This window comes from Octodon degus, unplaced genomic scaffold (assembly GCF_000260255.1).
Source record: "Octodon degus isolate 3935 unplaced genomic scaffold, OctDeg1.0 scaffold00010, whole genome shotgun sequence".
Taxonomy (NCBI): domain Eukaryota; kingdom Metazoa; phylum Chordata; class Mammalia; order Rodentia; family Octodontidae; genus Octodon; species Octodon degus.
This window is the reverse complement of record NW_004524586.1, coordinates 2,745,190-2,767,502: the sequence shown is the minus strand read 5'-3', so window position 1 is coordinate 2,767,502 and position 22,313 is coordinate 2,745,190. Positions and strand designations below refer to the sequence as shown.

Genomic DNA, 22,313 nt, shown 5'->3' with positions numbered 1-22,313 from the left:
CTTGATGTCCAGAACTGGTTCAAAACATTGGCCTTTCATGGTCATTTCCACTTTGGGGAAGGGCCTGATGTTACGTGGCGGCAGATCCAGGGAGTGAGGTGACAAGGACACATTGATGTCTCTGTGAGTGCGCCTTTTCCTTGGGTGGCATGTCACAGCATCATTTACCATATTTTTGATCATGCCGCATAAAAACACAAAAGAGGACTTTCGGAACTTCTGAATGTGGCGTAGGCATAAGTCTGAGGTGAGGTGAGGGTGGGTGGGAGTACTGTGAGAGGGATTGATGGTGATGTGTCTTTTGCTGAAATTTTTACATTTGAAAAACCATATTTAAGCTGTGCTTATACACATAGAAAGCTGTTTGTTTTTCTAGACATTGATTATGGAGAATTTGCTTTAAAATATAAATTACTCCAATCCTGTGTCCACAAAGCATAAACTCGAACTTTAAGTTCAGGAGAGCTACAGTTGAGGTGGCATCCTGTGGAATAAACTGACCGTGTTGCTGTGCACACTGTGGGGCGTGTGGACAGAGGACCCAGGGCCTCTGCAGCTCTGAAATGGGCCTCTTTTGCTCCTATCCTGCAGTCACTTCCTCTTCTCCCCCTGTTCAATCACTGACCCTAGTCGAGGGCTCTTGACATGAAGCGTTCACCAGACTTCCTCACGGGGAGACCCATGTCCTGCTGTCCCGGGAGGGGCTGGGAGGTGGAGCAGGGCATCTGCTTTGTGGCCGTGTGGACCACTCAAATGGTGCTTCCACAGGACTGGAGCCAGGGGTGATTGTAAAACAAATTGCTACCAATACTCAGGCTCCTTTCTTGAAGCCGCTGAGCCCTTTAAAGAGAATAAAAGCCCAGAAGAGCAGTGTGCCCCAGCTCTGGCTCGGGGCTCCAGTTGTAGGGATGATTGGGTGGGCTGGCGTGTGGCCTCCCAGTGTCTCCCTTTGGAATATAAGTGTGCAAAGCCACGTGTCACTGTCTGATGGGAACATGCCCTGTCTCCATGCCACTGACCTGCGCTGGGCTCCCTGCATGTACTGGTACACACACACACACACACACACACACACACACTCACACACTCACTCACTCTCACACACTTCACCCACACCTTGGTTTCTTTCCAAACCTCGCCAGGTGACTTCCCTGTTGGACACCAGAGTGCCCTGCTCATCCTCACCTTTCCATTCCTCTTTGGGCTTCCTGTGGTTATTTTCTTCCTTTTTCCTTTATGCTGACACTTGTTCCTTTTACCTCTTCCTTTTGTTTTCTTTTTCTGATTTTCTTCTTAAGTGCCCCAGTCACAGCAAGATCATCATGCCAGCCCCCTCATCTCTGCTCCATCCCCGTAGAGCCCTGTCCCCTGAGATGCACGCTGTCACCTCCGAGTGGATCTCGCTGACCGTAGGGCTCCCAAGCAGGCGCTCTCTGGCCCTCACCCCACCCCTGCCTCCTCTGCCCGAGGCATCTGTCTACGATACGGGCCACTTCACCTTAGCAGCGAGGGCCTGTGCCTCCCTACCCGTCAGCCCCCCTCGTGGGAGCTGGTCAGATCACTCTGCTCCACACTCAGTGGTGTCTCCATTGGCTCTGCCTGCTCCTCAGAAAGCCTCCTCCCTGGTCCCCAGCTCCCAAGCCTCTCTGCATGTCAATGGAGACGGTGGCTTCCACGTGCCATCTTGGGGCATTCACCAAGGTAGCTGCTCCCGGCCACTCTTTGGGAGCTCTGATAGGGTCATCTCAGAGCTTAGTGGTGCCTTTAGCAGCCAGGGCAAAGTGCAGCCCTGGCAAGAAGAGAATGAACAGTATGACAGAAGAGCAGAGAGCAAGGCAGGTGAGAGATGCCCTGGTGGACCCAAGATCTCTGAGAAGAGCTGCTTGAAGCCTTCAGATGTGGTCAGGGGCCTGAGTACTGAACAGAGACTCCCAGAGCTCCGCACTCCTGAGGAGAGCCGGCCCAGCAAGCCTCTGGGCAGCACTTTTCCAGGAAGGGAGGCGGGGCACACAGAGCTGCATAGAGGTGGCGAGGCTGAGAGGAGAGCTGCTCAGAGTGGTATGAGCCAGGTAGGCCTCAGCATGACGGGGTGTACTTGGCGTCTCACTTGGCAGGGTGGGCTGGATGGCTTGCCAATCAAGGCCAAGTGGATGCCTGTGAGACCTGTTTGCTTGCATTGGGAGTGAAGAAATATCCCAGGAGGGGCGTGGAGGGGACATTGATTCAAGAGATAGGGCTGGGAAAGTTGGAGGCAGAAGTCAGGCTGTGTCTGGCCCCTTGGGGTGATTCAGAAGTGTCCTCCTATTGGCTGTTCCTAGCCTGATACACAGCCCATGAAAGGAAGGCCTCCCTTGTGTCTCATTCATGCTTTAGAGATTGCCTTTGGTTTGCTCTGACTAACATGGCTTTGAACACCAGGCTTTGGTATGATGTGCTGTGGTGTGGCTTTCTGTGATGTGCACTTCGTCCTCAGTAACTCGTGGTGCGCTGCTGGTGCTTAGTTACGTCAGTCAGGTCTTTGTCCTGTCTCTTGTTTGTGTGGAAGCACAGGTCTTGTTCACAGGGAACAGAGGCATTTGATTCTTGGGAGGAGCGTGCATGCCCCTGAGGGGCTTGGGGTTGCTAAGTGGACACACCAGGTTTTTGAGTGACTGACCCTTCTTTCTAGTTTCAGCTACAGAAATTTTAGGGTCTGGACCAAGGGAGCTTTGGGTCTTTAGAGGGCAGAAAAATTTTAAAGGAGAATGAACGTGGCCTCTGGACAGACCACGATTCTAATTTTGGTTGTGTTGTTCACTACCTAGAAAGCCAAAGACTTTGGGCAACTTCTCCGAAGTAGGCAGGGTTGAGTGCCTGCTCAGTCTCTTCCTGTGTGGTGAGGCGAATTATTCACCTGCTCTGGGACTTGGTTTATTCATCCATCAAATGAGGATGTCCTCTACCTTGTAGAATGATGGAGAAGCTGTCTCAGTAATGTGTGTTAGGGCTAAGCACCGGCTAGAGCGGCTTAACGGACGCTGTCGAGCTACTACGCTGGTCACCTTTCTGTTGCTGGGACCAGGATGTTGGGTGCCATGACAGAAATAATTTAAAAGAGCAAATGTTCCCGCGGCCTCCCAGTTTCCGAGGCAGCAGTCCAAAGCTGTGCGGCTCTGAGGTCAAGGTGCTGGGCATCAGGGCAGAGCGAGGCTGCTGGGCTCACTGTGGCCAGAAGCAGAGAAGGAGCAGAAGAAGAGGGAGGGGAGGGAGGCAGCCGGGCCCTGCCGTCATGCCGTGACCCGTCCAGATGAGCCCAGGAGTGTGTCAGTCCAGTCGATTCACAGTCCAGATTGCCGTCTCTGCACCCACCGTGGGCGATCCAGGATAGCTTAGTCTACGAACAATAATTCAAGGCCTGCTGATGCCAGCCTCTGGGCAACAGCCAGAGGTCATCGTTCCATGATCTTGAGGAGTTTGTGTCCACCCAGACAGGCAGGCACAGCAGTGTCTTCAGGACAGTGACAGAGCACAGTGGCCAGAGACCGGCGGTACTACCTTGGTTCATGAACACTTGTGTTCACAGACAAAAGCATTCAACAAAATTGTGCTTCCATTTGCGAACTCCACACTGGGAGACAGACACAGCTACAACCACCCTCCGCACACAAACGGCTGTACCGATCTTCCCCAAAATTGTAGAACAAGTTAAGTTCATAAGCTGAGGTACCAGTGTCCTGGCCCCGACCTCCATCAGCAGGCAGTTCATAGGCTAGCGTGCCAACAGGGCAGGAGGAGGGAGAGTGACAGGGAGTGGTGCACGTGGGCTTGGGATGCTGAATAGGAAAGGAAAACGGGTTTTCAGTAGGCCTGGCAGTCGCTATGTTGCCAGCCCTTGTAGTCCTGGCCGCAGAGTGCTAGCGCCGTACGCAGGGGTGGGATCACTGTAGGTGAGCAGTGTGGGGTGGTTGTAAGGGTGTGGGCTTAGCCTTTTATTAGCACCAAGCCTCTGTGAGCTACAGTTTTCGTGTGTGTGAAGGTTTTCCCGTGTCCCCGCAGTAAAGTAGCTGTACAGCTGAAGTGAAGGTGCTCCCGTGCCGTAAAGCCGGGGCTCCTCTACTGTGGCTGCAGACTGTGGCCTCACTTGACAGTGCGGGCTTCAGGAGAGCAGCCCCGCCTGGCAGAGGCTGTGCTGGCCCCAGAACAGGTGCATCCGGAATATGTGTTCTGTGCAGAAGCAACATGTAGGTCCTGGGACTGGTGCGAAGGTGGCTAGTCGAGAAGAATTAAGTGTCTCTAACGTAAAAGTGGTTCACATGTAAGCACAAGGCACTGGGAGCCTTCTTATCTGCAGTGGTCAGTTGTCAGTGCAGCCCAGTTCCAGGACCTGGCATGCGTGGACTGGGCTGGTGAGTGAGGTTAGCTTACACTTTGTAGCGGAAGCCAGGGGTGGAATCGCTGGCACGCTGGAGACTTCCCGGCTTATTGAAATTTGGGAAGGCCAGCCAAATAGCTCAGCGGATTAAAATGCCTGCTTAGGCATACGCAGTGGTTGGGGGTTCGATCCCTGGTCCTGCCGTACTGGCCTTGCCCCTGGGGCACGCTGAGACACGACTGAGACTGGGCATGGTGGCGTGTACCTGTAATCCCAGCACTTGGGAGGCAGTAAACAGGAGGATCACTACGAGTCCGATCTGTGTAGTGAGACCCTGTAGATCCTGTACTAAATACAAAAAAGAAGAAATTTGGCTGCCCATCCACGCGGGCGTCCAGCCCCAGGGACGCCACTTCTTGTGCCCTCCCTGCTTCTGCTTTCCTGGCACAGCTTTCTCCAAGGATGTGACTGGCCCTCAGGCCCGGCTCACTTCCTGGCACGAGTTGGGAGCTTGTGTGGCGGGCACCCGCCCACACACCTCCCCCTCAGTGCTGTCACATTCCCTCCTGTGGCAGCTCTGGAGATGGGGTCCTCCTCAAGGGACTTCTGCCTCTTGGGGCCTCTTTGGGTTGGGACACCATCACACCAGGCTGTGTCATTTGTTTGAATAAATGCATTCTAGACCACCTTTTGTGTAAAGAACACTAGCAGCTACCATTCTCCTTCTAAACCAGTGGTTCAGGTTCATTGTAGATTTTGAGAAACTAGAAAGGGTTAATGCCCAGTAAGTAGAGAGAACTTTACCTAGTATCCTTAAATGAAATAATGGCCTGAAATGTTACTATTCCTTACTTCCTTTCAAGTACCTAGTAAGTTCCAGGCACTGTGTTAAATGCTCCAAGAGACTGAGGTGGGTGCGTGTCAGCAGGAGCTTCCCATTGCCGTCGGCACAGTCCCCTTGTGGCCTCCCAAGCCCACCGAGCGGGCGGGCGGGCGAGCAGCCTCAGAGTCCAGAGCCTCCTGGCGTGTTTGTGTGGATAGCTCTCACCTGTCCGTCCCCTCTCGATGGATGTTACTTCTAAGAACTGGAGGAGGCTGTCTTTCCTGATAGCCTCCTCTACCCCGTGTACTCGGTGAAGCCCCCGACCGTGTGCTGTGAGCGCCCGTCATCTGACTGACTCCAGCACGTCTCCGCTCTGTTGTCATTGCTGTTTTGCTTGCCTGTGTCCCTGTGGAACTTTAAAGGCAAGCCCTGAGGTCAGGAACTGTGATATCTGGTATATATGAAAGGTGCTCATTAATATTTGTTGAATGAAATAAAGACCAAAAACGACTAACGACTGGAAGAGTTCATGACATCTCCTGGGGAAATAAGACCTTTTCAGAATTAAATATAATGCAAGTAAAAGAGTGCCCAAGAGTCTACGCTTTAAGTTTAAAATGGGGAAAATAATAAGCCGCATGAGGAAGAAGGTGGTTCCCCTGAAATAATTCATGAGAAAAAGTAACATTTGATGTAGACCTTAAAGAATAAGGAATTTATTCTAGAGGTAAACAAGAGGACCATTTGTCAGGACCTCTGACAAATACTCTAGAGGTGGGAACTGAAAGATGTGTTTGGGGAAGGGTGTGTTCCTGGTTTAGGTGAGGCAGATGGGAACGCTGGGTGTGGAGCTGGGATCAAAGCTTTGGGGTGCTCTTTGGCACCCCAGTCCTCATCAGCACCTCCTAGTGATGGCCTGCGGTCCCTGCTGTACTGTTTTCCAACTCTTGGTGCCCCACTCTACACATGGAGACCTAAAGGGCGTGACTTTCCACTGCACGTTGCTGTCACATTGTTCAGCTGGTGAAGTGTTGAGGGCCAAGTGTCTCTTCTGAGTAGCTGAACAGGGTGAGTGAGTGCAGGAGCCTCAGGGGGAAGTGAGGGTGGGTGGGAAGAGACTGTGCTGAGTGTCTGGTCCAACTCGTGGCTCCAGCGCTGCCATTCACATGCTGAGAGCGTTAGCCTCCTGTCCATGAACAGGAGATCCAGATGAGACTGCTGAAGTCCCTTCAGTTTGGTTGTCTCTGGTTAAGGTGAAAATTTTGTGTGAATTTTAGTTAAAATGATAAAGAAAAACGCATATAAAATTTTAGGGGGAGGATTCATTATATACCTTCAGACCACTGAAAAATGAATAATTTCCTTTCAGTTTTTTTTTTTTTTTTTTTTTGAGGGACAACTTAATTGGACAACACAGACTCAAAATACATACAGAATACCTAAGAGTTCACATTACCAAACAAGTTATTGGATTTTAGTGGACATAATTTTGAACAGGAAAGCATTAACAACTGAACCAAAAAATAAAAAGGATCATCTTGGAAATTTCCGTTATTACTATCATCAAATATGTGCTAAGTTTCCCCAGGATAGAAGCATTGTTTGCTGAACAGTATCTGGCATGTATTTGGTGAGTTTCTGCAGTGTGAGCAATCCTCATCAATTTCTAAATTGGAAAGAATCTTTTTTTTTTCACCCCCAGAACCAGGGATTGAACTCATGCCCTTGCGTTTGCCAGGGAAGCGCTTATTCCACTGAGCCATCTCCCCAGCCCTGGAAAGAATCTTTAAAGACCATTTGTCCTATTGACGTAACTTTTTCTACGTCACAGAACCTCTGAGGATAAGAGACAGCTGAGGGCTCTGGCCATTGTGAGGAGGGTAACAGTGCTGCCAAGTTCTAGAGGCCTACACCTAAGTTCCTCAGGAGCTCCCATCCTGCCCAAGGACCACCAAGTCAAGAGCTTTTCACTCATTATGATGAAATGAGAGAACTGAGGCCTTGGAAGAGTGACAAAGCAGTTTGGTCTGTAAAGGGCAGAAAACCAATCAAACAATAAAATCTGAGGCCATGAAGTACATTCAGAAAAGCAGTGTCCTCAAAGCGTTGCCTGAAGAACTTAAGAAGGAACTTCTGTCTTAGAGAATAGGGAATCCACTCCTCTGAGAGGACAGCAAGCGGTGGTTTGGTGACTTCAGAAGAAATATCCCTCAGCATATGCAAAATAAGTTAGTTCCCACGGAGATTAAGGACAAAGGCACCGGAGCAGCAGCGTGCGCTCCTGAGGTGGACTGAGGAGAAGCCTCACTTATGAGTCGGTGCCCAGGCGCAGCCACAGGGTGCAGGGCAAGTCGAGCTGATGGGTCCCGCAGCAGCTTTCTTGTATGCTCCGAAATCTCCCCTGGTGGAGCCTGGAGGACCGCAGGCTAGAGAACTGTGGAGAATTCAGGGTCGGGCCGGTCTCTTCCTGTTTCCAAGCCAGCCTCCCTCTTCTCATTTTGAAGGCTAGTAAATACCGAGCACCTTCTTGAGTTAGTACGAGAATGAAGTGAGATAGAGTGAACAGTGGCGGTAAAGCATCCATTGCGGGGCAGGCAGGGGGGACTCCCCGGGAGCTGGTGGCTGATCGGGGGAGCGTGGAGCAGAAACAAAATTCTTTCGCCTGGTGTTTGTTACACTGTCCCCCTTGAGAGAGATGGGGTTGAAAGAGAAGGAAGTAGAAGATAAGCTCCTCTCTGGGGAGGTGTATAAATTAAGACTTCAGAAAGCTGGAATTCACATTCTGGCCAACGAGGGTTTCTTCTGACTTTCTCCCACCCCGAGGGTACAAGCAAGAGCTTCTCATGGAAAGCTCTTTTGGTTCTTCACCTTTTGCCACACCTGCGTTAGTTCCCTGAGTATTGTTTGGCAGAAACTAAGGAGTAAACTGCAGTCTGCAGGGAGGCAACTGGGGGCCGAGAGTCATCAGATGCAAATTACTGCAGAGTTACTGTGGTAAGTTTGTTTTTTGAGTGAACTGCGAGATTAAGTCCAGGCTGTACGCAGCTGAGCTAACTGTCGGGGAGCAGTTTTATATTTAAGCTGGGATCTTTCCCTCAGTCGACTCCATGGCAGAAGGCAGTGGAGCCAGAGGCTGTTTAGGATTCTCTGGACCTGCGACTCTGGAGGCCGAATCTGGCTTCACCAGAGTTCTGGCAGAGTGCACGCGGGGGTTCTAGGAGTCACAAACCTTCTGTCACTGTCACAGGATGAGCCCTCGCCTCCCACACTTCCAGCTGTGAGCTGTCTGTCCACATCTGGGGCTGTGATCAGAAGCTGTCCCCACCCAGTCTGCAGTAGGCCGGGTGCACAGCGCCACTTCCCTTAGGCCACACCAGCCCTGCTGATGTGACAAGCACACTCCCTCCAGTCATAAAATGTCAGAGCCAAGGAAAGATGTTTATGTGAACCATATCTCACTTTACTTATTTGACATCTTCGGAGGCAGAACAAGTTAGTGGAGCTCCAGAGTTACATAGAAGATGAATGTGTCTATCCTGTCCAAATCTCTAGTGTCTCCTGCTATTGTTTTAGCCTGATTAATTCTAGACTTTGGTACATACAAAGCTGAAAGAGGAAGCTTAGAAACTGTAGGAGCAGGAAGTGTTTTGTGGATCAAGAGGAATTAACAGCTCCTGGAAGGCTAAGATCAGATTTCAGAGGGACTTGTGGGAGCTGAGGATGAGACAGCAGAGAACCAGACCAAGAGCCAAGGTCACTGCAAGTGCAGCTTGCCTGTGAGTGAGAGGACAGGCTCTGCCTCACTGACTGTTGCATGCTTATTATGGATGAGGAGAAGGGTGGTACCCTGTGTGTGTGCATGCAAGTGTGCGTGTGTGTGTGTGTATGCGCGTGTGCAGGTGTGTGTGTGCATGTGTGTTCACCTTGTTGGACAGATTTCGACTTTTCCAAACCCATGCAAACTGGAATGCGTCCTCAGAGTGTGAAGTGTGCTTATCCTGATCTCCCACTTCCTTTATCCTCAACCTTGATGGGGTCCTGGAGAGAGCGTGGATCCGCTGGTGGATGGATGTAAGTGGGGACAGGTGCCAGGACGTAGGACAGGGGAGAGCAGAGTGCCCAGAAGAAGCATCATTGGTGCTGCGTACATGATTTAAAACCTTCTGGTAGTCATAGTAAAAAGGAACAAGTGAAGGCCGGTGAGATAGCTCAGCAGACTAGGCATCTGCTTTGGCAAGCGCAGGGACCAGGGTTCAATCCCTGCTCTCACATGCCACACCAGCCCCACCCCTTGGCGTGCTGAGCTGGAGACTCGAGTGCAGGTGTGGCGCATGCCTAATCCCAGTGCTGGAGAGGTTGAAAACAGGATCACTACGAGTCTGAGCTGCGTAGTGAGACCCTGTACCAAACACATAAATGGAAAAAAAAAAAAAAAGGAACAAGTGAAACTTCTCTTAATATTAGACTTTATTTAACCCAATATACCCAAAAAGTATTTAGTGAGATTTTTTCATGTTTTTTTTTTGTATTACATTTTTGAAATCAGTGATATTTACACTTGTTGCCTGTTTCACTTTGTATTTGCCACATCGCAAGTGCTTGGTGGCTACGTGTGGCTCCTGGCTTCCGTACTGGCTAGCACCGCTGTGCAAAGCTATTCATGGGTGGCAAGTGAAAGTGGGCATCTTTCTAAAAAATTCCAAGACATAATACACAGCCTGCACATCCCTGAGAGTTAAATCTCATAGCAGCCTCTATGACCAAGATGAATGGGTACGCGGATAAAGACAGCTGAGTGTTTGTTTGTTTGCAGTAGAGTACACTCTACCATAAAAAGGGTGCACTTGAGTCATTTACAGGAAATGGATGCACCTTGAGACCATAATGCTCAGTGAAATAAATGCTACAAAAGCTTAAATATTGCATGTTTCTCTTAAATGAGAAGCTCAAAATAAAGGACAGAATGAAAGACAAGCCAGACAGAAAGCAGTAGGGTGATCTTTTTCAAGTGGGAAGGGACCAGGAGTTGGGGGGGGCGTGGAAGAGAGGGCGAGAGAAGGGAAAAAGAGCTGAGCTTCGTCATGTGTGTGGCCAGCTCCCCACCAGGTCTGCAGGCTTTGTACAGTGCACACAGGTACTAATGAAAAAGAAACACTGGATTAAAAATGGGCCCAGGAAAAGAAAAAAATATATACATCAAAGGGGAAAAAGTCTGAGGGTTGGCAGCCTGTGAGGTGAAAGGCTGACCTTTGGGATGGGTCTGAGCAATTCCCGTCTTCCCTAAGAGGCCACCCTGTGCCACGGCCACCTCTGCCCCCCAAGAATACTTGGTTTGTCTTTTAGCTCCATGTGATGTTAACTTAAGTGCAAACAGTGAGAAATTAAATCCGGGCTAATAGGATGAGAGTTCATTTGCCTTCTTTCTTCATTATTCAACAAATGCAGTGTGAGGAACGCAGCCCTTTCACCCTGTAGGCATGGTGTTCATTGTACCATTCAGATGTTAAGATACAGCCCGAGACACAGGAAGGCATCAGCCGGGCCTCCAGCACCCTCCAACGCTGTTGTCCCTTGGGGAGTGCTTGCCTGTTGTCCTTACTACACATCACAGCGCTAGAGAAGGAGCACCTGGAGCACCTGGAGTGAGACGTGTACGGAAGTTACAGGCCCGTTTTAAGAACAAGTAGAACCTAGGTGCTGATCCTAACCCAAGACGGAGGTGATGTGTAGAGATTAGATTACTAGAGGACTACACATCTGTGCTCAGTGGCTTTGCTATCAAGTCCTCAGTCTTCTCTGAGCCTTAAAATTCTCTCTTGTGCCCTCCCCAAGTCAAAAGATTAATACAGAATTCAAGTGAAGTAATTCACTTAATGTATTTATAAAATGCCAGGTTCTTTTTACTATATTTGATTCACTGATCCACAACTATTAGCTTTTTTTTTTTTTTTTTTTTTTAACCAGATATTTATTTATTTATTTATTTTATTTTTTCCCTGTATTTTAGGGAAGGGTCTACAGGGTGTTCAGGGTCTCACTACTAGACTGGATTCATAGTGATTCTCCTGTTTACAGCCTCTCAAGTGAAGGGATTATAGGCGTGTGCCACCATGCCCAGTCTCAAGGGGCAGGGCCAGGCATGGCAGGCCTGGGGATCGAACCCCCAGCCCCTGCGCCTGCTTGCAGGCACTTTTTAATCCGCTGAGCTATTTTGCCGGCCCTTGAAGGCCAGATGTTGCTACATTATTCAACCTGGCCTTGAACTCACTACGTAGCCACAGCTGGCAGCCAGTAATCCTCCTGCCTCAGCCTCGCGAATGCTGGGGTAACAGGTTACAGTCATCATGCCTGGCTACCAACTGTTTGGTAGATGGTCAAATGCAGTAAAAATTTTAGGATTAAGCTGACCAAAGGATGTTGTCCACTTGTACAAGCTGTGAAGATCACACGTAGAGAGAGCACACATCCTGTCTTTGTATGGCTTTCACCTGAGGATATCAGGCCACCAGCTGGAATTTGGATGTGTGTGTGTGTGTGTGTGTGTGTGTGTGTGTGTGTGCGCGCACATGTGTAGACGCGCACGCTCACGCTACAGGGAGAATCAGAGACAGACACTTGTTGCATGAGGTGTGACCAGGTCTGTCTGGGCATCCTGCAGGCACGTGATGTCAGACTGAGATAAGTGAGGTCCTCTGCAACCTGGATCCCAAAGTTGACTTGAGAATTAGCAGTGGCCGCGCCACCAAGTGGAAGCCCACACTCTGCTTTCCGGCAAGTTCTCACAGGTTCAGGCGCGAGCCGCTGTGAAGGAGCGTGAAATGGCCTTCGCCTCTGTCTTTTCCTTCACTCTTGCCGGAGTTCCGGGGGATGGATTTGAGTGGCCACAGTTTGGAGGAGACTTCGGAGAAGCAGAGACTTCCTGAGGCGAGCACGCAGTGACGCCTGCGTAGAGCTGGGCTGTGCAGAGCAGGCTGGAAAGGAGGCAGCGTGCCCAGGAGGAGTGAATACGTGCTGCCGTGCTCCCTTCCCACGGCCTGTGTGACAGCGAGGAAGGCACTCAGCCCCTCCGGGCAGCAGGGCTCTGGCTCTTTGAAGAAGACAGGATGACCCATCTGTTGCGCTCTTCTGCATTTCTGGGCCACTCGGTGAGCCCCCCGAGAAGGCGGGAGACGGACTGAGGCTGAAAGTCGTGAGGCAGGACGGTAGTGGAACCCAGGAGGCACATCGTGCTTCCTCGCTGTGTACTTCAGGGGAGCCCCTCACTCTGGGCATCTCTAGGGAACCAGTGGCTCCTACACGAGTGTTTCTGAGGCCATGGAGTGGCTGTGGCCCGTTGCAGTTCTTGCGTGGTACCTGGAGGTTTTGAAATGTTTATTCAAAAAGAATTCCTAGCACTTGGCTCTGGGGGCAATTATTTCAGTCTTTCAGTGGAGGCCGGCCCTCGCCTTGAGAGACCTACTCAAAGGCCGACCTGCAGGGCGTGACTGCTCCTATTTCCATGTCAACATGTGGCGTTTGGGCAGAGTGACAGTCTCCTCTCTGTGTCTGTGTGAGGACATGCCTTCCTCCGCCCTGGGGACAAGCTCCGCCCTCTGGGCCTCTGACCTCCATTTAGAGCTATAGTGTGTGTCATATGCAGCTTTTTCCAAGGAAGTGGTCTTGTTTGCTACTTTGACTATTAACCAGTAATGCTTCAAAGGGATTCTGTTGCAGTTTTGGTAAGCATCCAGTTACGGCAGACCTAATAGTTTTATAAGTGTCCTCCCAGTCAACAGAAACTTAAACTGGCTTTGGGCTAGCAGCGCTCCCGAGATGCTTCTCAGCTGAGAGTGAGGGGAACAGCTGCGTGTGGCTCCTGGAGGGACATCTGTGTTCCACACGACACCCCTTGTATGTCTGTCTCCTGCGAGTCTGGGGACCGTGTGTTGCCTACTGTCACCTGTGGCGGCCATGTTTTCAATCCCATTTCATTGCTGGAAGCTTGCTTCTAACTCTGTACTTCTGCATTTTCTCCTCCGCATCCACCCTGTTGTCACGGAGGCTCAGTGGCCACAGGTGCCACGGGTGTCCCGTGTCATCTGAGTGTGATGGTGTAGTACGTGTACTTGCTCACTCTTTTATTTTGAATCCTCCACAATGTGACATCTGCTAAAATGTCTCCCTTATGATTTGCTTGGTGATCACAGCCGTCTCATCATTCATTGAGAGCAGGACCTGACCTCACAGAATCTGAAAAGAGCTATGTGGTAAGACGCCTATTGAATGAGACTGCGGTAGCCTTTCTCCAGAGAACCCTGCTGACCCCCAAGCTTAGAGCAAGGCCTGGTCAACTCCCAGAGCCATTGTGTCCCAGAGTCTGTAGTGTCGCAGTGGAACCAAATGTTAGGTCACCCCTTTAAAAGAGCAGAGAAATGTAGAGATTATTTTTTCACTCTGCCCATATGTGAGATTAAGTTAATGTATTAGTGCATGACTGGGGATACATTATTGCATTTTTGTCCTGAGATAATTCCATTTGTAACGTTACTCACTAATTAGAGTCTTTTATGCTACTGCCCATCTGTTTTTTTAATATTCATACTAAATCCCGAATTCTTCTGTATCTTGCCTGTCTTTCCATGCTTACGCCTGGATTCCTCCCGTACTCCACTACTGGAATATCTATTTTTTTAACCTGGATCTTCAACTCTGTTTTTCCCTGGACTCACATGCTTCGTCTGGAATGTTACATCTCTTCTCTCTCTCTCTTTTTTTTGTTGGTCCCCAATGACTGTTCTCTGGGGGTTTCTGGATATGTCGGGGCCACCTCACAGGAAGCAGTTTGCAATGAGATCATAAACATTGCCGAGAAATCTGTCCATTACTGCAGCACTGTCTCTCATCCCCTTGACTTGCGTCACAAGGTTTCCCCTTCTGACAATAAACCATCTTTAATCATTTCTCAGCAACCTCAAGCCCAGCAGCGAAGAGTCACCCCAGACAGGAGTCACACTTCACAAGATTTGTAAGTACACGTGGTGGATTTTGGTTCTCCTGTTCTTGGTGTGCTTTGGGCCTCAGAAAGCGGATCATTGGCAGGTTGTGGGTGTCGACATTTGGAGAAATGAGCAAATCATTCTTTCCTTCCCGAGGGTTTCTGACAAAGGCCATGTGAATACAGGTGGTGGGTAAATAAAGGTGGTCACGGACTACTGTAAGGCAGAGCCTGGTAAAGAACTAACTGGCAAAGGAGAGCACTCCTGCTGGTGTTCCGTGCTAGGTTTTTGGAGAACATAGGAAAAAGAATAGTTGATTCTGACCAGAAATGAGTAAGTTTGATTCTTTGCTTCATTCAAAAATTTATTGGATATTTGCTGTGCTTTATGTATGTAGGAAATTCTGTTCACAGATAAAGGGGAATTTGAACCAAGCTTTGAGAGAAAACTGGATCTGAGAACTAAAATAGGAAAGAAAAAGTCTTTCTAGATGAGACCGCGTATGCAAAAGCATGGGTGGGCAGTGTCAGCGAACCCCAGGAAGCCTGTGTGATGCAGTTATGGTTCACAAGCAGGTAGAGCTGAAGCTCAGGAGGATGGGGCCAGATGGTGGGGTCCACGGTGCAGCTACAAGGAGGCCACTGAAGGTTTTTGAAGTGAGCAACATATTGATCATATTTTTGTTTTAGAGAGTTAAATTCTGACCACAGCATAGAATTGCATTTCAAAGGACAAAAATCATTGTTCAGAAGATGCAAATCTGATCAAGAAGTGAGGAGGGCCTCAGCTAGGACAGAATAGTCTCTTGTACCTGTGGAAGTAGATGAGATAACCCACAGGGACATGGGCTAGCAGGAGGTGCAGGTGATGTTCTAGGAGTGCTCACTTTCACAGACCAGGGCAAGTGACAGCTGGTCAGCAGTGCCACCTACCTGGGAGAGGCCAGGGGAAGAAACAGGAAATGTCCAGCAGATACCTGTTCTTCTTATCCACTGGAAAATTCACTGTTGAACGCTGATGATAGCAGTGTTACTAGAGAGGTGGATGCAGATGTTGTTTTGGGAAGTGTTGACGTAAGACTGGTGTTTGACTGCGGTGGGAGAGATACGGGAAGAGCCCAGACCTGCACACCTGCGATAGCGGAGGGCCTGGCAGAGCTGGGCAGTGCGAAGGAGAAGGCGTAACATTCATTAAAGGTTGATAAAACGGAAACGAGGTTTGGGGGCTGGGGAGATGGCTCAGTAGAATAAGTGCTTGCCTGGCAAGCACAAGGGCCTGAGTTCAATCCCCAGTTCTGCCCCAAAAAAAGAAAGAAACGGGGTTTAAAACCACCCTGCTCTTGTCAGCATTTTTTTCAGTCACTTACTCTTCTTTTCTCATTTGTAGATTTAGCTACCAAGCATTGTATAGCTACACACCTCAAAATGATGATGAGTTGGAACTCCGAGATGGAGATATCGTTGATGTCATGGAAAAATGTGACGATGGGTGGTTTGTCGGTAAGGATGTCGTCATGCCTCTTCCTAATTGTGTAGTAAGGAAGAACTAGGAGTGGCAAGCCAGGCGACAGCCAGGCTTCTCTGCACAGAGCAAAGAGCCTTCTCAGTCTCTGTAGCAGCCAGTCTGTCTGTGCCAGACATGGTCTCCATGTTGCTAAAGTTGGGGCTAGAAGCCAACAATGGCAGTGTCTGCTGGATGGAAGGAAGGACAGTCATCAGATTCATTATTGTGAATTAATTGATTTTCTCTAGTTATATTTTCACTTGTATTTTATTGTGTTTGTATCTGCTTTAAGTTGAGAAAATTTATTTTTAAAGGTTTTATGAAACAACACAAGAAAATTCTGATAAAGGCTAAGTCTGTACTATGAAACCCAAATATATGTGTTGCTATCCCAAGGACCTTATTTACTCTAGACTTCTAATGACCTTGTTCAAAGAGTAACCTACTTAATTAACACAAAGGAGGGCTAGAGCTCCAGATCAGTGGTGGTGTGTTTGCTTGGCAGGCACAAGACCCTGGGCTCCATCTCTTCAGCACTGCAAAACGGTAACAAAGAATTCATCTTTATAGGAAGGGAAGGAAAAAAAATCAACATTTATTCAAATTTTATTACAAAGCCAACCCCTGTGCTTGACACATTTTTTAAAATAACATTCTCTCAGCAAACATCCCTGCAAACCAAGATTTATCTTCATTTAGTGATTCAAAAAATGAGGACCAGAGATGTTAAGTAAGTACCTAAAGATCACGCAAGTAGGGAACTGTGGGGTTAAACCGCGCTCAGGCTGCCGTCTCCCCCCGGGCCTCCCCTCCTTCGCCTCCTTTCTGAGCATAATGCGAGGAGCTTGGCCTCCTCTTTGCTTTAATTTCCCTTTTCCAGAGAGCTGCTCTTCCCCATCTCTCTGGGAAAGACGTCTAAGGCAATGTCAGACTGCAGTTGAGAACAGCAAGTGCTCAGCATGCACAGGGAGGCAGAGCTTGTGCTGGCCTCCTCGGCGTCTTGGGACATGAGCCAGTGTTCCCCAAGCTCCCAGAGACCGAGGCTCTCGTGACGCTGAGTTCTCTTCAGAAGAGAGTCAGGTCTGCGAAGTCAGCAGCCCCTACAGTGCAGTGCAGTTCAATAGAAATGTAGGTAAGCTGTGTTGGAGATTTAAATTTTTCCAGAAGCAATATTGAAAAGAAATCAGTGAAATTCTACATATTTTATAAACCTGCTGTATTTAATACACCATTTGATCGTGTAATCAATGTAGAATTATTGTTTACGTTCTTTTCATACCAGGCTTTCAGAATCCAGTATGCTTTGTAGTTACAGCTCGGCTCCTTGACGTCACGAAAGGCTCCTTTCCACCCAACCGTATTTCAGGAACTGTCACCACGTGTGGCTGTGATATTTGAGAGTTTAGTGCTCATGTGTGTCAGCTATCAAGCTCTTCCAAGAGCATTTCCACTTTTGAGTAGGGAGAGGGACACCCCAGGTCACCGGAGAAGGAAATGTCTGGGGATGATGAGCTTGTTTGCGCACCTCTGTTACTTCAAAAAGTATCTTAGTATTCAAAATGTAAGCAGAGTAGCCCAAAACAACTTACTTTTCTCATCCATGAGGAGAGGCACTAACCTGGTACTTTCCTCATCTGGAGTGAGCATGTGCGAGTTTCTCACCAGCTCTGGGTACCACCATCCCAGTCCTCCGCACCTTCTTGATCATCTTCCTTCGGGATCCGACTAGACGTCTTCCATGACTTCAGCCACACCATGCTCTTTTGCTTAGAAGTTGCACTGTGTGGAGGATCCGAACCTGCCAAATGTCACTGCTTGAGCTGCTGCCCTGCTGCTCTAAAGTGAAATCCAAGCCAGCTGGGAAAAGGCAGCGTGCACATCACGATTCATAACATGAGAGATTAATGCAGATACAACGTAGGCTGGCACCTCCTGCTGGAGGGAAGGGACAAGATTGGGGACCTAATACCTGTGCTCAAGGAGCAACCCAGCAAGGGCTTTGTCCAGGGGGTTCAGTGCTCCTGCCTTGCTGGGACCAGAACACGGTTGGTGGCAAAAGCAAGGAGCCAGGCTTTGGTCTGGGCTTTGAGAGCAATGTCTTGTGCGCTGTCGTCATTGTCGGGGACCTGTCGGAAAATCCTACCCTTTAGAAGTTCTAAATCCTAGGTGTCTTTCATGTTGGATAAATGTGCTGAGTCCTTCAAAAAGGAGAAATGTTTGAAAAAGCAGTGAGCTGGGAGTGAAGAGGCCTGGATTCAGATTTTACCTCCAACACTTATTAAATTAAGGGACCTCAAAAGTGTTGCATAAGGTCTTTGGACCTGGGTTTCTTTTTTTTTTTGAAAAATAGGAATGTTAATACACCTATTTTACTTACCACACAGCAAAAATGAGATGAGATAGGGGAAAGTGCTTTGGAAACCATAATCTCTTTTATAACCTGCAGGACTTTTATAAGGGACTTGGGCAGAAATCTATCTGTACAGTGCTGTCCCTGAACTTGGTGGGTGGGTCTCTCATTTTGTGTATGTGGTTTTTTTATAGGTACTTCAAGAAGGACCAGGCAGTTTGGCACTTTTCCAGGCAACTATGTAAAGCCTTTATATCTATAAGAAGATGGAAAAACCACAGAAATTCTTATTGGAGAATGAAGCAAAATTCACACACCAGTCTGTTTATTTAAATATTGAACCAGTAGGAAAACGAATGCAGTGGATAAAGTAAGAAATAAAGAAAAGGAACAGAGAATGTTGTATTTAAAAGCTAAGCTGTGTGTCAAGGCTGAGCCATGTGCTGGGCAAAAATAATGAAGGTAAATCTCTATGTACGTATTTGTTTCTGGAAGCTTCTCCAAACCTCCATGCCCCTGCCCCTCTTGGGTAACCTGACCTAAGCAAAGCCCAGGAGTAGAGGTAGGCAGAAATGCTTTCTGCTAGCCCAGCCTTAACAAACCCCACATCGAAGGGGTCCCTGAGCCTAAAGCAACCTTTGGGACACCACACAGGTCCCTGGCCATGTCCTAGAGGTGCTGAACTTGAGCATCTACTGATGATTTCATCCTCCATCCCTGCCTGCCTTGAAGAAAGCTGACCCCCCAGGAGTGGCTCGGGCATAGGGTAGGCTGCCGCTTAGGCTTTCCCTCTGCAGGGGTGCGAGCCCCCAGCCTGCCCAAGGTCCAGTCTCTCTGCCCATCTCTTGAGGTCCAGGGGAGGAGCTGGAGGCAGACGAGGAGCCCTGTGCATAGTGGCTGTTGTGCAGCGTTGCTGTTGGTGGCTGTGTTCAGACAGAAAAGCACAAAAGACTCATCCTGAGAACTGAGGAACAGGCAACCAGGCAGAAGTATTATATTGTTATTTTCATGTGATCATGTCAGGAAGCCCTGCAGATCTAGAGACCACTTACAATATGTCCCTGTCCCTGGCTTTTATAAGCAGTCAACTTGGGGGCAGTGCAGCTGGATCTATCAGGCCGCCGTCGCTAGCCTTTCCTTTCTGACTTGTGTTGCCTGGAACAGTGTGGGCTTGGTAGACTTCCTCTCATAGGAACTCCAGAGCAGTGCGTTCATCTAGAATGCGGCAACGTGCGTTGGCTTCTGGGGTTCCCATGAGAAGGGCACAGCCAGGCCCAGAAGGACTCCCTGTCTCCAGTTTTACTGCCGTTCAGAATGTAGACCTTAAGGCTGTGAATCCTGAGACTCCTGACGAGGCGCCCCTCAGGGCGGAGCGCGGAGCAGCTCTTCTGCCATGCTGGAGCCTCCTGGAGGTCTGTCTGTGGCGGTGCGGATGTGAGGAGGAGCCCTGGGACACCCAGAGCTCTTAGCTGCGACTGTGTCCAAGGTGTGATAAGGCTGGCTGTCAGCTTCTCAGTTAGAACCTTAGTGACCCAAACATAGAAGTGAAGTGCTTCCTGCCTGCCAGAAACTCAGAAGTGACTGGGGAGACAGACACGGAAAAGGACCTTAAGACAGACTGGGATAAGTGCTAGGAACGTGTGCGAGAAAGAGACGAGTTTCTCCTAGAAGGATCCTAGAAAGCACCGCCATGTTTCTGTCTGTTAGTTCATTTCTGAGAACTTTAGTCCCTGGTAGTTGGTGGCTGAAAATACTGGGAAGTTTTTCCACGGCCTTCATACTCTCCTCAGCCCCAAAATACACCTTCAAGGTCACAAAGAGGCATAGCAATTCTGTCATCGGTGTATGTACTGGAAACCCTGGATCACCGCATCCCTAAGAATTGCCCCAGAACAGTGTCCCACAGCCTGGAGTCTTCACAAGTAGGCAGAATGTGTCTTCAGCACCCTCACTCCGCTGCTGTCCCAGATGCCCGTCCTGGGATCCCCCCACCGCCCACACGGCCGCCGCAACGCCTCCACCTCTGCGTGTACTTTTTTCAAGGAGGCTTTCAGGAAGAACCCAAAATATCAGTGACTCACGAGGGGAATGAATGTGTTACCTCTTCCCAGAGACATTTGCTTTTCACTAAGATGGACCAGAGCCTTAAACCCAAGGAAAAAGACTGTGAAATTGTGGGGCGGGGATTTCTGGGGAGAAAGCCTTCGCGATTTTCTTTAGGTCTCAGTGACAATAGACATATGCTTTGGAGAATCTGCTCCACCATTCAAGAGCACGGTTGTTTCACTTTCTCGCGCGCTCTGAGGGAATAGATAAAATGCATATGCACGCGCATCTTGCACAACGGCGCTACACCTGTTTTGGAATGTAACCCATGTACTGGCTAATGTGTTTCCTGGTCTTTCTTAGATGCAAACCATTAACAATGTGATCTAATCTACTAGTCTTTTGAGGGGTGCTTCTTGATTAAGTAATTTTGAACACCTCTTTAAATACAGCTAGAAAATAAAACCAATTTGTAAAGCCACATTTGCATATAATGCCAGCCTCACATCTTTGTATAGTGCCCAAAACCCAGGTATGCCTCATCAACTGGCCCATCTTTAATAAAATATGTTAAAATACATTACTTTTGCTTCCTATGTATCACATGATGAAGAACAAGTGTTTCCAATTCCTTTTTTGTCTTCAGACATTTAGTAACATAAAATACCTATTTTTATGCTCAGATGTTTCTACAGGTTTATTACAGCAAGTGCAACTCACTGGCGCATGTCTTGGGACACGTTTTGATATACTAGCCATGCTTTTCAGGCGAAGGCAAGCCCACACTACTTACCTATTGCAGTCTCTCTGGGATCAGTCAAAGAAAATAAAAATCATGTGCTTGAGAAGTGGGACTGTAAATATGTATATTTAACTTTGTATAGCCAGTGTACCTAACTTGTATAAAAAATAATTTTAAAAATTTGAGTGAAAGTGGGGAGAGATAAGGAAGTCATGAAGTTTTTTGCCTTTTTATTTAAATGAAAAAAGTCCAAGTAACTCACCTGCAGACTTCTAGCACAAAAATAGCCGTCACACACTGTTAAAACTTACAGTAATTATTCTCTAGGGAGGAGAGAGTATAATCTTAGTTATAATTTTTTTAAATTTCATTTCATTGATGGGATTTTTTTGCAGCCCTGTTTATCTGCAGTAGCATTAAGTTCTATTGCTAGAATAGGTTACTACAAAAAGATTATGCTCTGAAAAAAAAGCAACTGACGTATGTAACCAATTAATTTAAAGTGTTCCACGTGAATTACACACCGAGGACATGTACTACGCAGGCACAGACTTTTTTGTTCATTTATTTTTCTTTATTGCGGTGGATTTAATAAATAGATGTGTTGAATTACTACCTTTATTGTACATATTATTTAATAAACTTTATTCAGAATTGTGTGGCATATGTTTGTTCTTGGAATTCTTTGGTTCTTTTCTTCCCTTGATTCACCTTCCATACTGTTCCTACCATTTTTAGCCTTGGTACAGGGGGAAACAATCCAAGGCCTACATACTGAATTACAGCCTTTATCTATTTGTTAATTTTTAATTTTATTTTAAAACAGAGTCTTGTGAATCATCGAATATCCTGGGCCGGGTGTAAACTTGCGATCCTCCTGTCCCAGCCCCCCAGAGCGCTGGGATTACGGGTGTGCACCACAAGGCCCGATTCTGAATTGCTTCCTGTCTGGCCTCAACAGCTGTTTGAAGATGCCACTTGTTTTGTCTCTCTAAATTGATTGACATTAACCATTTCTAAAAATTTGTTCTGATAACAAATATAGTGTACATTGTAGTGTTTTTCAAAGCAAAACTGAAGCATTATAAGCTATATACAGTGTCTTCTGTTAGGTTTTTCAGCACTGCAGTAAAGAAAGGAAAGATTTTGAAAGAGGCCTTGAATGACTGAAGACACAGGATCAACAGCAGGGAGGTGGGGGCCCTCTGGCCTGAGACAAAGGGTTCTGGATTTTTGCCAGGGTTGGAGCTTGAGGGGCAAGTTTAGTGACACCTAAGGAGATGATTGGGGTCTCCCTTGTGGTGCAGGAAAGGTGGAAGGAAACAGCATCCAGGACTGGGCTGGGGAAGGGGAAGTGGTCGCTGGAAAGACCAGCTGCTGTGTTTGAGCTTCAACCGTGTTAGACGACCACCATACTAACGCAGCAATTTATACTCGGGCCGGAACCTAGCGCCTTCATTTTCTCAAACTGTAGGAGGAAGACGGCACTTGGTTTTCCTAGATGTGAATCTCCGCTTACATGC

At 48.2% G+C, this 22,313-nt stretch overlaps 1 protein-coding gene across 1 annotated transcript in view; it reads left to right on the top strand.

Moving 5' to 3' along the window:
* The window catches only part of Sorbs1 (sorbin and SH3 domain containing 1), a 261,970-nt gene extending 240,516 nt beyond the window's left edge, over positions 1–21,454 (top strand). The window contains exons 25-27 of the mRNA XM_023709032.1: positions 14,120–14,178; positions 15,536–15,648; positions 18,197–21,454. Of these exons, the coding sequence (XP_023564800.1) occupies positions 14,120–14,178; positions 15,536–15,648; positions 18,197–18,264 (240 nt within the window). The 3' untranslated portion in view covers positions 18,265–21,454. The remainder of the gene's footprint in view (positions 1–14,119; positions 14,179–15,535; positions 15,649–18,196) is intronic.
* The last annotated feature ends 859 nt before the right edge of the window (positions 21,455–22,313 follow it).